General features: G+C 39.2%; 1 protein-coding gene across 1 annotated transcript in view; it reads left to right on the plus strand.

Annotated features, from left to right (window-relative positions):
• Nucleotides 1-14,840, plus strand: part of NSMCE2 (NSE2 (MMS21) homolog, SMC5-SMC6 complex SUMO ligase) — a 128,837-nt gene extending 113,997 nt beyond the window's left edge. The window contains exons 5-7 of the mRNA XM_066566375.1: nt 10,727-10,812; nt 11,144-11,250; nt 14,424-14,840. Of these exons, the coding sequence (XP_066422472.1) occupies nt 10,727-10,812; nt 11,144-11,250; nt 14,424-14,544 (314 nt within the window). The 3' untranslated portion in view covers nt 14,545-14,840. The remainder of the gene's footprint in view (nt 1-10,726; nt 10,813-11,143; nt 11,251-14,423) is intronic.
• The last annotated feature ends 1,700 nt before the right edge of the window (nt 14,841-16,540 follow it).

Raw genomic sequence — 16,540 nt, forward strand, 5'->3', positions numbered from 1 at the left:
AATAGTTATTATTTAAGTATGTGCCGTCTGAAGAGTCCTTTAACTTTATATTTTCGTTTACATGAAATGGGATGCTATACCTTGATTAGCTCTGCAATGAAAAATCTAGCAGGACACCTCTAGGAAGTGTATGATCTTGGCTGTTTTTCAGTAAAAGCTGAGTGTGTTTTGTCATAGGGAGAGCTTAACTGTGCCATTTGTCTGTGACTAGAATTTTCTATTGTTCCATTTTTTAAAGGAGAGACTCCCTTTTTGGTCTTTACTAAAAGTGCATTTCATTTTCTTGATCTAACAAATAATGTTCTAAATTGTGTTACATGTTCTAGTGTTGGCATGCATGCCATGCCAAGGTGGTATTTGATTTCAAAAAACTGTTATCTGCCAGGACTGGTATCTGTAAATAAAACCTTGGAATCAGGGAAATACTATACATGGTTTGGGTTTAAGGGACCTTTAGAGATTATCTGGTTCCAACCCCTCTCCCATGGACATACTCTGCAAAATCAGGCTGCTCAAAGACCTGTCCAACACTTTCAGGCATGGGGCTTTCACAGCTTCTTCTGTTCCAGTGTGTCACCACACTCACAGTAAAGAATGTCTTCCTCACACGCAATCTAATCTGTACTCTTGCAGTTTAAAAGCTCTGCTCCTTGCCCTGCTGCTGCAGGCCCTGGTAAAAGTCTCTCTCCAATTTTCTTCTGATCCCCTTTAATATATTGATTTAATCCTTAAAAGTTTTCCATTCCTTCCAGTTACTGAACCCAGCTCCTCCATATTATTACTAGCTCTATCCAAATGTATAGAAAAGGAGGAATCTTAAACTACCTTTACAAACCAGAAAGTGCCAGTAACACTGAGCTACCCTAAATTCTGGGTTGTAAGGCTACAATCTGCTTGATTGCTGATATGAAAGAAACAGCGACAAAAAGGTGATTCCTTGGAGTAGCTCTTCTGTATTCAGTTTTGGTCTCCTTATGTAATTAGTGCAGCTTGATTGTTTCACTTATATTAAACTGTTTATTTTGAGATATAAACCCTCAATCTTCCTCAGCATCATGTAAGGATTGTATGTGTTTCTGCAAGGGCTGAAGTGCCAACCAAATAGTGCAAGAAAAATTAATAGTTCTTAAGAGGTAAACTATGATGTTATTCCATTCTGGTAATAAGACTAAAATAATGAGTGTAATGTTAACTCCTTTGCTAGAAAGATGAAGACTGTGCAGGGTGCCCTGTGATTTAGCTGTGTGCTTATTATCCCTATTAAAAAGTACCAGTGACACTGCAACTGCTGTCCCATCAATTCAACATTAGATTCCCTTGTTCTGCTTGTCCTGCTCTGCCATTCTTGTTTCTGCTGCTGTGTGCATCTGTGCTGAGGCTGTTCAGGTCCTTTTTCTGTCCCAGTTCACTCCCCTATTAAAGCTGATCTGGAGAAGAAAGTGTAGGCATAGAGCAACCTTGAGGGTTTAAAAGACTGTGCCCAGTGTTGGACCTTAGTTAAGCCCCTCACAGTCATCCCAGCATGTTTGCTATAAAGCACAGGCATTTCCAGATTCTCTGTTCTGTTATCTGCACCATGCAGAATGTCAAGGTGAAGTCAGAAGTGCATGTTTTGTGATATAAATGACAGTGATAGAATGATAAGAGTTTTCTGATGCATGTAGCATTAAAGAAGGTGCACTCTGCCAGTTACACTCCTTGGCACATGAGAATCTGCAGAAAGGGATTTAAAATAAATATCAATCAGACTTAAAATTAACTACTAATTACCATCAGAAGCTACAAGGCTTCTGCAGTTATAATCCAGGAGTATTTATAGCTCAGGGCTCTAGCATTAGACTTTTTTCTACTGACTGCCACTCAAGAAGCCTAATCTTACATCACAGGACAGGTTGAGAAAAATCATCTCAAACCAATGCCAACATTATGTTTGGCCACCATGACATTGTTTTGGAGGATGCTCTGTATACTGGGATTAGGAACATTTTTACTTTTAGGGAACATTTTACTGAGGGCTCTTACAGTGAAGATCTGCTAATGCAGAATGTCTTCATACACACACAGGCAATATGTCAACCTGCTTTAATCTAAATGGAAACCATGCAGTTTTATGATGGAGCAATGGCCAACTGCTGTAAGTCCCTCTTAAAACCCCCCTAAACAACAACTCAGTTTTGTTTCTTATTTTGTTTTGATATGAATTATTATTTTTTCTTTGTTTTCATGTAACTTAGCAAAGATGTATTATTTTATAAATATTACTTACTAGAAAATTACCATGTGTTCTCCAGTGCAAGTGTTGGTGTTCTTAGAATAAACAACCAGATATTGTGCAATTACTAGAACATACTTGTTTTTTTCTGTGTTGTATTTTTTGCTTTTAGTGTGGAACTGATGCATTCACTAAGAATGTATTTGGAAATCATTTGTAGCCTTAGTTGTCAGGGGTAAGACAGTGAGGTCTAATGGGAAAGACAATGGTCTCAAACACAGGGTGCTGGTTGTTCTGGATGTGTTCCTGCCCTGTGCCTCAGTTTTCCACCAATGAAATGGTCACAATCATATAATTGACCTCTTTCTGGAGTGCTTTGTGTTCAAGAGAAGCAGAAGGGTGTTAGTACTTCTACACAGGATTTGTTGGTTAAGAAAAATTCCCCTTCTAAGGAGATTGTCAGGACTGTGGGCTGGTAACCAAGGCAGGAGCAGAGCAGGAGATGCAGCCCCAAGCAAGTACCCAGCCAGTGTCTTAAGCAGTGCCAGGCTATCCCAGAGGTGTTCCAGGCAGTGGAAAGCTGAAGAATTCAGAACAACTGGAATGGTGAAATTTATATGCAAAATACAGAAAAAAAATATTTCTATTAAAAAACTTGGGAAATTAACACAACTTCTCTTTTTATACATCCTAATAATAAAGCTCAAAAGGTTATGTGGATATATGTAGTGCTTCACTACACATTGAATTATATTCATTTGATGTTACATTTTAAAATTAAGTAAACTCATTCTGAAAGTAGGTAAGAATTTTAGAAAGCATTGTAAAGTATTAAAATGCATCACTAAGAAGAAAATTCCAAATGCTGTCTTCATTAAGACTTATTTTAAGATAAAATATAGCACCTAAAAATTTATTTCAAGTGCTTCAACATTTAGGGGGTGGAAAAAAGGGTATTTTGTTCTCACCATTTTGTTTTCACATTTTCTTATTGGTACTCACGTCTTTATTCAAGAACAATATTTTACATCAGTCTTCTGGTAAAGAGAAGCACATCTGTTCTCCCCTCCTTTCTTTGGATGAAAGGGGTGCTGGAGCTGGTTTTCTGTATTATAAATCTGCCCATTCTCAAAGGTGACACATTGCTCTTTCCTGTGCTTTCTCTGCAGTTTCAGAGGTGCTGAGGCTGTGTCATTCTTGCCAATCACAAAATCAACAGGTTAGTCTTCAGGGATTAGAGCTTCATCCCTCTCATGGTATAGTTTATAGATATTCCTACCTGTGCCCCCAACACGTGACAAACTCCATGTGTCTGTATTCACAACTCTCCTGGCACCAGGGCAGGTGAGTTATTACTCTAAGGTGTTTTCAGAGAGCTGTTTAGAATAGGAAAACAGAGAAGTCTTTGTCAAAAAGTCTTGTGAGGAGAATGTGAAGAGACAGATTGAAATGGCAATCTGAGTGCTAATTTTCTAGGGGTATGATCATTTGGTGTAGCTGGGGGGTTTTCTGCTCCCTGGTTCCATAGCAGCCTGTTGGATGGACTGCAGGGACACTGCTACCTGGTGTGCTTGCCCCATCACTGCTCTTAGTGTTTTCTGTCTGTTATCCTGGAACAGTTCTGTTCAGGAGCATATTCTAGCAGAATGTTCCACCTGAAAATCCCTCACCAGTGCACCTTTTTAGAAGGGGATGTCTACAAGAACACACAAATGACATACTGAAATGGGCAAAGTGACTCCCAGCCACAGGGGTTACCAGATACATGATGTTACCTTTTGTTGACAGTTGTCATAGACATGATTTCTGCTTGTAGAGAATACTTACAATGGACTGTTCTGAGAAAATATGAGTTAAATTTACAGAGTAGGCCATCCAGGGACTGCTAGGGACTTCTGCAAAAATGGATGGGCCTCCCCTCCACTGTCAATACCAACAGCTGTCCTCTCACCACTCCAGCCCAGGATTAACAGTGCCTTCCTCAAGTCCAGTGTGGAAGTGGATTAGGCTAAACAGCCAAAAGGCACTCCTAGTGCAGAATAGAAGTGTCCACACACTGAGTTAGTGCCAAGTAGTTAATGCATTCTGAATTCACACCCTCGCTTATTTTGCAACAACTTCCCTGTGTAGGCAAGCCCTACATGTTCATGTCATTTGATGGTTAGCATTGCATCAGTGACATTCCAGATTCTGACCACAATGTTAGTAATGGAAAGTGGTTCATCTTCTAATGAAATGGTAGGCTTTTTTTTTCCTGGTTGCATCTTTTGCAACTTCTTCTTTCATGTGCCTGGAGTGAATTTCTTCATTTTCCAAATGTGTGTGATATTCTTCTCATCTCTGATACATGAAATTATGCTCTCTAAGCATGGCAATTGCCTTTATTATACTGCATGAAGCAGTGATTGCTCAGCCCTTTTTCTTCTGAAGAGCAGGAGAAAGCCCAAGTAATAAAAATGTATTTACAATTTAGTAGTTTGTGTCTGATATATTTTTTCCTCATAAGATATTCCAGTTTTCATGTTTTGTTCATACTGTGGCATCCTTCATACTTGTGCTCCATTGTCCCATGCCTAGCTTGCATTCATGTAGACCTAGAGTTTCCTGGTTTTTTGAACAGTGTTTATCAGTTTGGTTTATTTTCAGCAAGTCTCTGGTACTTAACCTGCTTCTTAAGTTTACATGTCATCGTGGGCGATGGTAGTTAAGATGGAAAAATACGACCACCTTAGGTTTTCCAGAAACAGTAGCTCCTCTGAGCTTACTGATGAGCCTTCATGACATCTTTTTAGGTAATCTTCATCTCCCCCAGCAGCTTCTTCAGGCTGAGTCCAAGCAGCAGCAATGAGGAAACTGCCATTTAAAATGTCATCCCAGGACTTTGAAGTGTGGATTTCTCATGTTTTTTTTGCAATAACAGAAGGAGCAAGAAAGCTGCCTCTCTGTTTGCCTACCAAATTGTTTGAGTTGTGTGGTTTATAATCAAAGATATCCTTTCTGTTCTACAGACACAGTTCCCACTGAATTTCAGTGGGAACAGTCTGAATTTTCCAAAATCTAAAGGCAAAGTTGTTCTCTTCTCACTTTGATTAGTGTGTGAGTTGGAGATTTCGCAGGGTTTTCTGGAGTTCTTGTTGTTTTTTCTTTCCCTAGGATTCGTAGTCATATTTTATTATTAATATATTAAACAGAAAATTGTATCTAGCTGCAAGTGTCTTTAAATCTCCTTCACGTACATTATTTCTGTAAGAGTTGTCCAATAACATTTCCATCAAATCACAGCTTCTCTTCATTTAAAGGCCATTCTGGAAAACTGGCATCAAGCAGCTCTACCCAGCAGTGAATGGGTAAAATGGGAACAGTATTTCCATTTAGAATAGTGTATTTTATAAGACCTGTAGCTTAGTGGGACAAAGTACTGTAAAATATACAAGAGCTCTGAATTTGATGGCATTAAAGGAGTTTTTAGAGGATTGATATTTAGTGCAAGACATGATCCTTTCCTTCTTCACTATTATGTAAAGGAACTAAAAATTTGGTAATACATTAATCTAATTTGTATTTCATACTCCAGGAAAATAAGAATGGCTTACATTTACAGGATTGTCATTTTATTTTGGATGGACCAAATGCACCTCTGTGTGCTTTTTACACAAGTTCCTGTCAAACAGGGCTCATACAAAGCACTTGGCAGTAAATTACCAGCAAGTTGCTTGGCCTGGGCAGGAGCAAGTAAATTTGCAATTGCAATCTGGAGCAACATGTTAGAGGCCACCTTCCTTAGATCAACTTTGTATTGCAACACCAGCAAGTAATCAAATTGTAATGTACTTCAATGCAAAGCCTAGTTTGGCTTGGTTGGCAAATTAAACTATCACATGCCTCTAGCAAAAAGTGCAAAGCCTTTGAACTGTTTGACTGCAGCTGTAGCTTGCACACCTTATTTTCCCTCTTAAAAATCAAATTAAACTGTAACCTGCAGCCTCTGCAGTAATTTTCAAGGAAAATTAAACTGTTGCTAACCTTTCTAGCAAAGATAACTGTCTCTAAGCAAGCTGAAAGGTCCAGGACGAAATTCCCCTCTCCAAGTTTAGACAGATTCATTGAAGGAAAACTCCAGGGCTTATTAAGTATGAAGATATTACCTCTGACTCAGGAAGTCCTTGGCCACAAATTGCTAGAGACTGGAGAGTTTGCCAGGAAGGTATTACTCTCTGTGTCCCCTCTTCTTTCACTCCTACACCATTTACTGCAGATCCATCCCTAGGGAAGGACACTGGACAGTTGTTCTGGTGTGCTTCTCTGGACTGAAGGCTAACCCAAATTCAGAGCAGTGATGGGCATGCTGACCCACTTTCAAGCATTACCTGCTGTTCTCAGCAGTGTTAGGTCCTTCCTTTAGACTTGGCCCTGGCCTTTCCTCAGCCCAGATGTCTTCTGACTCCTAGAACACAACTCTTGGATGTGACAGTGTCCTTCACCTCCCCCACCTTTCATTATTTTCTGTGCCCTGCTGGCAGGAACACTTGGCATCTGACTTGTCCTCATAACATTCATGTTTTTCTTGGAGCTCTCAGAGATAGGATTTTTCCCAGCCTGGATGAGTTGCTGTTATTTCTATGGAGTCAGCAGTACAATAGACCCTCTTGGGAGCCAAGACCTTGTCTGTCTGGTGTCTCAGGCTTACAAAGACTCAATCCCACATGCTTAACATTACCCTTTGATTCTCAGGATTAGTGTCTGACTGTGGCAGGTGAGAAGGCAGAACAGCCCAGCACAAAAGGAAATAAATCAATTGAGTTTACATTGCAACATGTACTCACTGAGAACCAGGTTAGAGAAACAGAAATTGGGGAGAGGGCATTGCTGACACTGGGAGCAGTGAGCAGGCAGCAGTCTCTTGGTCACAGAAATAACAATGACAGTGGAGAGGATTTTTCCTCTCATGTTTTTTTAACATGTATATTATCTATGCTTAGTATAATTCACAATTCAGCAGTTAATGTCTCTGCACTATGGTTTTCCTATTTTTAAAAGTTCTTCTTGTCTTAAAAGTCCTGAGTCTCTCTCAGCAAAGTAAAAACTGAGCAAAGGCATGTTAGTCACAATATTATCAAGAGATGAAAGTGATAAAGATATAAATTAATACCAGCTTTTAATTAAAATTGAAGAAGTAAAAAAACCGTTGGCAGTTGCAAAATTCATTATGATGTGTTACCAAAAATAGATACCTTTATAAGAATGCAGTTTTATTACAACAGCTTTAAACATCATTGCTGAGATAGCAAGATAGAAAATGTGTTACTAATACTCATAACATGTTTCAGTTGGCTGGAATGGAAAACTAGAAACTGTTAAGGCACTTAATATGTGATCTTTCAGACTACCAAAATAGATGTTACTTCTGTTACTTAAGATGTACACTTCTGTTACTTAAGGCAATTTTGGGAACAATAACTTAGTGTTTTCTGCGTCTGGTTTTAATTTGCAAGGAAAACTCAATTTTATAAAACTATAACCTGACTTAGCTGAAGTATGTATGATCCAGTGTTTTTATTTCTTTCTGTAGAATAGTCAGACTTCCAATTTAGATCCTCAAAATTTTCATACATTTCATTTGGTAAAAAAATCCCTTTGACCTTAATGAAAACATTTTTCAATAAGAGGCTACAGATATAGAGCTACAGTTTAGAGCGTCTTTCTGACCAGCTTAGGATGTGTGTGTATGTCTTGTGTAATGTCTGCAAAATTTACTGTCACTGAAAAAAGTGATTTTCCTTTCTTCTCCTGTAATGTAGAACATCAAGCAATAGCAACAAATCTGTGGGTGGTTTATCTGATTTATGGTAATTTGCTATTGACATGCTTGAGGTATTACTTGCATCATCCCAGTCTTGCATATTTGTTTTTAAAAATATTAGCTGATTATGAAAAGGAAATATTTTAAATAATGATTCATTTGGGCTGTGATCACCCCTTGAAGCCAGGGCCCCACTCTGATAGGCTGTATACAAAATCTTTGCAAATGAAGTGCAACCTGAAGTGTTTAAGATAAGATTGCAGCAAGAGGACACTTTGAATCCAAGAAGATTAATATACCCCACCTACAAGGATTAGGTCTCAACTCATGAAATTTCAACCATTAAACATGAGGCATCTGAATCACCTCCAAAGCCAGTATGGGAAAAAGGTACCCCAGCCTGGGATAATTTGCTCTTTCCAAAGCTGCCACATGCCAATAACTCCAATATTGCTTAGCCTTGCTGTCCTAGTGGGATTTCACCCATTGCTTGGTATTTCAAAAGCTTTATTTAAAAAACCCCTCTTTCCCAAAGTTGTGCAAAAGTTGTGCTTTCTTCAAATACTATGTGCTTATGATAGAATAAACCATATATATGAGCAATTTAAGGATAATATGTCACAGAGTTTTTTTCTGAAAACTGGTGACTAACACAAGTGCATTTCTGGTGTCCATACCATTGCAGTTTTGGTATTTATAGTTAAATTGTGCCCACTTTTTCCTTCTGATTTGACCTTTTGTTAGGTGGTCAGTATCTGATGAAGGTATGTTAATATTCTTGGAGATTAAAGCCTTGAAATTATGATGGACATTGGACATTTGAGCTCCTTTTCCCCCAGAATCCACACCCTGTTGATTGCATGAGACCTTAGTAGCAGACACAGAAATACCCTTGATGAATGCCTGAGTATTCCTGTGGTATTCACAGGAGTAGAATTATAAGATGGTTTGGGTTGGAAGGGACCTTAAAGGTCACCTAGTTCCAACCCCAATACCTGGGGTAAGAGCACTGGGTCAGAAACATTCCTAAATGGTTGGAATACTGAAATAGAAAGAAAGGCAAGCTCTGTTAAGGAGGAAGGTCTGGAAATAGGCCTGGCATACCAAGAGGTGCTGTGGTGGAGCAATGGCTGCAACGTCAATGCCAGGAGTCCCCCAGCCAGGGCTGTGCTGGCTCCCAGGGCAGCGAGCTCAGCCTAGGCTGGGTGTGAGAGGATTTGGTTGCTCCATGGGTGATGTCTGCTGGTATCATCCGGAAGGTGATAGTATCACACAGGCATGCAGCACTGACCATAAGTTAGGAAACACTGGTCCTTAACAGATGTGGAAGACTGAATACCAGGGAGGCAGAGATTGGCTGATAGTGTGCAACAGCAGCACAGGGAACCCAGGCTGAGGCACTGTAGAAGGCAAATCATGAAGTAATTCTGAACTCTCTGTGTTCAGTGGTGTTTCTCACTCCTCCCTTGGGGTGCAGCTTGTGCAGCTAGAAAGAAAAACGTTCTCTTTGCTTGGGACACCTTGAGGACTGCACCCCCGGGCCCTTCTCTGCCTCTGCAAAGTCATTGCAGAACTACCCCAAAGGAATGGAAAGCTATGGCAGGTGTTAAATTTGCTACTATTACCAGATAAGATTCAAAGATAAACAAATGCATTCAACTAAAAGCCTAGATTTGCAATAACAGAGGAGAGCTAGAAGATAAAACAACATGTATGTAATTCATTAAGGCTATACTTAGTTCTCTCTCTCTCTCTAAATATATATAAATATAAATATAAATATAAATACATGTATACACACACACACACACATTTGTCTCTTCCTTAGCTGCTCCCATGTCTCAGCTTTTGACTTTGGCTAACTAACTTCTGCATGAACACTAGTTAGTGTGCCCCTGAGTGCACAGAGTTGCTTATATCTTGCTTTCTTCTTCTGGTAAAGGTGGAGACCTGCAGATCCTCCAGCTCTAGATGGATTTATTCTCATTTGTCTGCCCTTTATCCCCTGGCATTGTGCCACTGGGTGTTTTCTGGGAATTGTCAGAAATTTCATTCTGCCTCTCCTCTTTAAGGTTACTTCAATAATATTTCTGTTGACCGTGACACTTTTTGGCTTTTGTTTTTCACTAATTATAGTCTTATCAAAAAACAACAGCATTGCTTTATAAATGATACATTATGATAAACAGTACAAATTCCTTTTAAAGTGCGTACAGTATGTACAGGCTATACAGCAAGCCCATTTATGACACTCAAATACAAACTGATATTGAGGGTAGGACTGCCAGATCTGCTCCACCTCATCTTTTGTTAGGTTCTGGGGACTCACCTCTGTGTAACTGGGTTTTGGTGAACTTGAATAGTGAATACCAAAGGTTTTGCATATCTTCAGGCCAGACTGCTCTCCTTCCCAGCCTTTCTTTCTGGCATTGCCTGTAAATAGCAACACACACACACACACACACACACACACACACACACGCAAAGTGGTTACAATATAAAAATCCACATTTTCTAAAAGACATTCTAGTACAGTATTTTTTGCAGTGTCTTGTTCATGGAGTGGTGCAGAAACATGCTGTGGTATTTTAGATATCACTGTGAGACAGTGCTTGGCAAATGTTGGATTTTATTAGCTTATTTTAAATATTGGCAATCTACATTAAACAAGAAACTTTTTTTTCTTTTTGCCATTCTACTTTCTCATAAATAAGATCATGGTAATGACACCATTGAACAAATCGATGAAGATTTAGCTGTGACTCGGAGTCAGATGAACTTTATTTGTCCCATTACACAGGTATGTATCACTGCTACAGTAATTGACAGAGAAGTAGTTATTTCATATTCTTCATTGGTTTGTGTATTACAAATCTGCAGTACCTATTAAACAACATTATATATAACAACAATATTATAAATTTTAAGCATTTTCAGAAAAGAGCAATAGAGCTTGGGAAGAAAACCCATGTAAGTGGGAATGCAGTGTACCAAGCAGGACCTCATCCCGTATGTGACTGGAATGCCATGTATGAGTGGCAAACACACTTCTGCTGTTTCACATAGAATCTCAGAAGAAGCATTTTCATGGGCATTATCAGTTCCTTTAAATCAATCCTTACTGATTGCAGGTGACAATGAAGAGGCCAGTGAGGAACAAGGTCTGTGGACATATTTATGAAGAAGATGCCATTCTAGAAATGATCCAAACTCAGAAGCAGAAAAAGAAAAAAGTCCGGTAAGCTAAAAAGAATGTGTGGAAAGGCTATTTGCTCTGCTGTGTAAGTGGAATTTTACTCCACTTGTTCTAGGAAATGTATTTGGATTGAAAAGGCTGCAGAAAGTAAAACTTCAGCATTTGCCCAAATCACAGCCTCCTCATTAGAACTAGACACGTGAAGGTGCTTTTCTTTTTAATGAAAACAGTGTGTAAGGAAATATTCAGGAATTGTGTGGGGAAGTTACAGCTACTTGTAGCTGCACAACAGAAGTAAAGGGATTTCATATAGCCATGACCAACAAAGAGAGACCTCAGTTTCCTAAAATTTAGTTGCTGATTTGTTCCCACTGGTTATGTAGCATGCCGTGAAGTAAATGAAAAAAAAATTTCCTCCGTGCACCTTCTTTTGCAGTTATATTCCAATACAGCTGAGAAATATTAAAACAACTGTTAAAGTGAGAAATATTAAACCACAACATTTTAGATAGAATTAAAGAATGAGATTAGATAGTGCAGTGCAGTTCCTACCATGATGCAGTTAAATAATTCTTTCCTTATATCACCAAAATAGTCTGTCACTTTTCCACATGGGACATATTTTTTTGAATGAAAAGATGTAAAAGATGCATTTTTAAACCTCAAAATCTGCACATTAAATTTGAAAATGATAATGATTTAAAGAAAAAAACAGAAAAAAAGTAGAAAAATAAGAGGCTTGAACACTAATGCTTTTGGGAGCAAGTTGAGAGGACATATCATCTCATCATTGATTTCACCTTTGTTTTTATACCATTTATGCTAGACCTTCCTGCTTTGGGGCTGATGATTTCATGGAAACTTACCAGTTGTGGACTTCTTAATAAATGTGCAGTTTGCTTAGGAAGGTCTCTTGGGGACCAGCAACCTGATTTCCCTGAAGATAATGCCACAGGCAGTTTATTTCCTCCATCTGTTGCTCTGGCATTTGTGTGAGGCTCTACACAGTCCTCCATGAGGGTTACAAAGGTGGAGCTGGAGTTTTTATTCCATGCTCCTTCCCTGTTACAGGAAAGCACTGCTATAAAACCAAGCATCAGTTGGGATGCTCAGCCACTATCTCAGTGTCAAGACAGCTTGAAGAACTAGATGGAAGCACCTTGCTTGTGTTACAAGATCTAGGGAAAAATCTGCAATGGGAATAACTGGGAATAACAACAAAACCAGCAACATGGGTGGACAGAAACTTAGCTGGAAAAATGAACAGGAATTGGGTAATAGCTCTCAAGTTGGAGGAAAGTGAGTGTTCTGGAGGATAGGGAGAGGCTAAAAAGCATGTGCTTAACAGCCCAATGACAAGAATACTTTCTCTGATACTGAATTTAGGATGTTTGTATCTAAATATTTCTCTGTGTTGTTAAATCCATCAGAACAATGTCAATTTAGGAGGAATTGTTGTAGTGGACCAAAAGTTTCAGCTCTGCCGAAAAACAAATAGGTTCACAGGACTGAATTTTATTTTACCTTTTAAGAAATGGAAGACTAGAGAAACTCTGGAGTTAAAAAAGTCATATCAGCTGTACAACACCCAGCTTTAAAAGCTACCTTATCCTCAAACCAAAATTATTTGTGCAGTCTGAACACTAGCAGTTCTTAATCCTGAGCTTTTAGCTGGCAGCCTTACCATTTTTACAGCAGTTATTCCAGTGCTAGAAAAGCAGACACAGAGCAATGCCACAGCTTCCCTGTAACTAAATTAAGAAGGACTCCTTGGTTTTCTCTGCCCAGTCTGACCAACCTACGGTAATTTTAAACTTTCTCATGAAAATGCAGTTACTTTGAAAACCCATCATCTGCTGTGGTGGGAAGATGATGGGTTTTAGCAGGCCAGCTATTGCAGCAAGTTCCCTGTTCAGAATGCCAGTCTGATGGCCTGGCTGCTGGGCTGTGCTCCTGCCAGGGATATTCCTGTGGGAGCAGGTGTCCTGGCAGAGCAGGGCAGGATCCTCGCTAGCCTGGCTCTGGAATCGGAGCTGCTGCTCACTCTGCAGACACACAGTGGCTGTTTCCTCACAAGTACTTCCCAGTTGGAATCCACAGGATGCCTTCAGTGCCCTTGGCAGTGCAGTGCCTGCCTGCCAGCCTTCAGCTGACGTACACACAGCCCGTGCTGACAGACTTGTCACACACTCCTTGAGGCAACTCTTACGTCTCTTGCTCTGCTCACTATTTTCCACTGCCTGGAAGGACATACTAATACTTTATGCTTACAGGAAATGTGGGAAGCTTTCTGAGCACTTGTTATTCATTAATCTGGCAAGCTATTGCTGTATTAAGGTGATAAATGGGAAAACTGAGGCACAGAGCAATTAAATGACTGATCTATGACAAACACAGTAACCTGTGGACGAATCTGGAGTAAAAGTTATGAGCACTGAGTGTAAATAAGTTCAGCACCTCAGACAAATGTTACTCTAAGAGAGGAAAAATTTCAGGAAAAGTGCTACTTCTTACTATAGATACCATCTGTGTATGTTTGGGCTGCCACCGAAGGAAAATGACCTTTGGTCCCTGAATATCTTTTACCCTGCTGTCTTTATCTGGCTGTTTCAAGTAGTTGTAAGACGTTTTGTATTTGATTATCATCTAGAGGCTGTTAATTTGGCCCCATTTCTCCTTTCTGAGCTTTCACAGCTCATAAAAAGTCAGGTTGATTTTTACACCAACTAGATAGTCCACTGATTCACCAGTCAGTCATGGCAAGACTCACTCCCTTTTGGTTCCCTAGAAAATAATCTCCCTGCTTATCTGCCAGTGAAGATTATACTGCCCCACTGCAGTTTAGTGAGGTAAGCAGTATCTACCTGCAGTTTTTAGAGGACTGCAGAGAGAGAAAGCAACACAGAAAGGTGTCCATGCAGTGCTGATATCATTGCTGATGAAGGCAGCTTGTGTGCTTGCAGCAAGAGAGTGATATACAGGTGAAAGGCTCCTTCTCTCACTGTGCACCTTCTTTCCTTCCTTTAGCTGATGATTCTCACCAGTTGAGATAGATTTATTTTTTTCCACATAGAAGTGGTGAAGAGGACAAGAGGTAACAAGGAACTGAGAGAAAGAATGAAAAAAAAAATAAATCTAGCAGGTGTTATGCAAATCCCATATCTGTAAAATACAATTCTTCCAATTTAATAGAGTCTCTCTTTTCATTTTAACAGATGTCCTAAAATGGGCTGTAGCCATGTTGATGTAAAAGGATCAGATCTTGTACGAGATGATATACTTAGAAGACTGATTGACAGTCAGAAAAAACAAAGCTGGTCAACCCAGGACACGTGAGCTGGATATGCTACTGCCACAAAGAAAATTAAATTTGTTATTAAAGGTCTTGTGAGATAAGTTGCTGATTCTAAATAGGTTGTATAACTCATTGTTATTTGTTAAGTGTTTCATTTATAGGTAAATCATTGTTAAATGTTTTATTTATAAAGTTGAAGGTCTCTGCTGTAACTGAAAGCATTTTTTAAACTTAGGAATATAAGGAACTCCAGTTGAACTTGTTTGGGTTTTTTCTACCTTCCTGAATTTCTAAAAGCTTGCATTTGGTAAATAAAGTATGTTTTGCAGCATTTAAACTTCCTTTTCAGTGTGCTAGTTTCTTCAGCATATTAGCGATGCAGATCCTGCTAGCATGTAACAATGAGTGCTTTGCTCTGTGTTGCAGATAGTTCTGTTACTGTCTCTGTAACTACTGGGCATGGTTGGAGTAGGGCACTGTCACCAAGGATTTCAGTGCTTGGGACCATGCCCATGTTGTAACACAAACCTTGGAGATCAATTTGCAGAAAGTGTTGCACACTTATACCTTGTTTGTGGCCACAGAGAACAACCACTCAGCTTTGAGGATTTGGCCTTGTTTTTCATAATTTTGAACTCTCTGCCCTGACTTACGTTTTTCTTTTGAAATTCAGAAGCATTTAATACAGGCTCTTTTCATTTGGGAGTCCCAGAAGGCTTTACCTTAATGTTGTAGGCTAGAAGATTACAATTATTTACAGAGGTATTCCAATAACTAAATTTCAGATAGTACAAATATATTGTAACCATATGCCTTGGATTGAAAAACAGTTAATCTTTTTGTATAAGCTTCAGATATCTATGCTTTTGGGCACAGATCCAGAAAAGAACTTAAACTTTGTGACACTATTTATTGCCTAAATTGATCTGAACACATCAGACAGATGAGGCATATATATACATGAGTTAGAAATAGCCATAGGTAAAAGAAGCTGCCTTGGCAGTCAGATGACAATTATCTCTTGGCATATGTGAGCAGAAAATACAGGTTTCTTTGAGCTTTGGGATCCTTAGTGGGCTAGATGTAATTTCTCTGAATTTACAATCTGACATTTAATGTAAAATGTAGCTGAGGTACCCATGTGCTAAGGTTTTCACTCTGGGTTACTGTTTGCTAAGAGTTCTCCTTTCATAGACCATTATTAACCCCAATTGCACTTAAGAGCACAAACCACTTCAAACTGAAAATTGTTATTTTGTAATTGAAGAATATTAATCTGCAAGCTGATTTCATAGCTGAAAAAGAGAACTGAACCATTATTACTTGTACTGGGCTTTTGTGTTCAAAACACTTGATGGGAATTGGCTGGCTAATTTTCATTATGTGGTCTAACCCCCAAGGTCCATCCTTTCCCAACTCTGCAGTGAGCGTGGGTGCTTCTGCCATGGAATCCCAGCTGAAATAACTGAAAAGGGACTGGGGGGTGGTTGAGCAGTATGTACCTGTTTGTATTTTTATATGTAAAATCTGGTCCCTTTTAAAATACCTCAGGGCTCAAACCTATAGTTTTTAAGGTGGGTCACCATTTTTCAGTTAAATACCACAAGGGAGGATGTTAACAATAGCATTTTTCAAAAAAAAAAAAAACTGGGAGGGGGAGGGAATGTCCTTTTTGTTTCATCTTTAAGTTTGTGGTTAAATTTATTCTTGAACCATTTCTAAGCAGAATAGTCAGAAACAGAAACTTGCATTGGTTAAACAAGTTCTGCAGTTTCTGGCAGAGGTGCATTAAGATTGTCCTCTTGGACCTAATTCAATCCCTAGTGACAACCAGCCTCCCAAGTTTTCAGATGCAAAGATGTACATACATTTTCCATGGCTACAAACAAGTGCTGCACCTCAAATTTAGCTTGTGTTGGTGTCTGAGTGTGCCTTCCAATAACACATAACATTATAAATGGTAAATTATACCCAGATTCCTACCAACAAACTGGTGGCAGCAGGTTTGGTTTGCTACTTGTGGCATTTGTACCAGTA

The sequence above is a fragment of the Molothrus aeneus genome, chromosome 1, assembly GCF_037042795.1.
Source record: "Molothrus aeneus isolate 106 chromosome 1, BPBGC_Maene_1.0, whole genome shotgun sequence".
In the NCBI taxonomy this organism is placed as follows: domain Eukaryota; kingdom Metazoa; phylum Chordata; class Aves; order Passeriformes; family Icteridae; genus Molothrus; species Molothrus aeneus.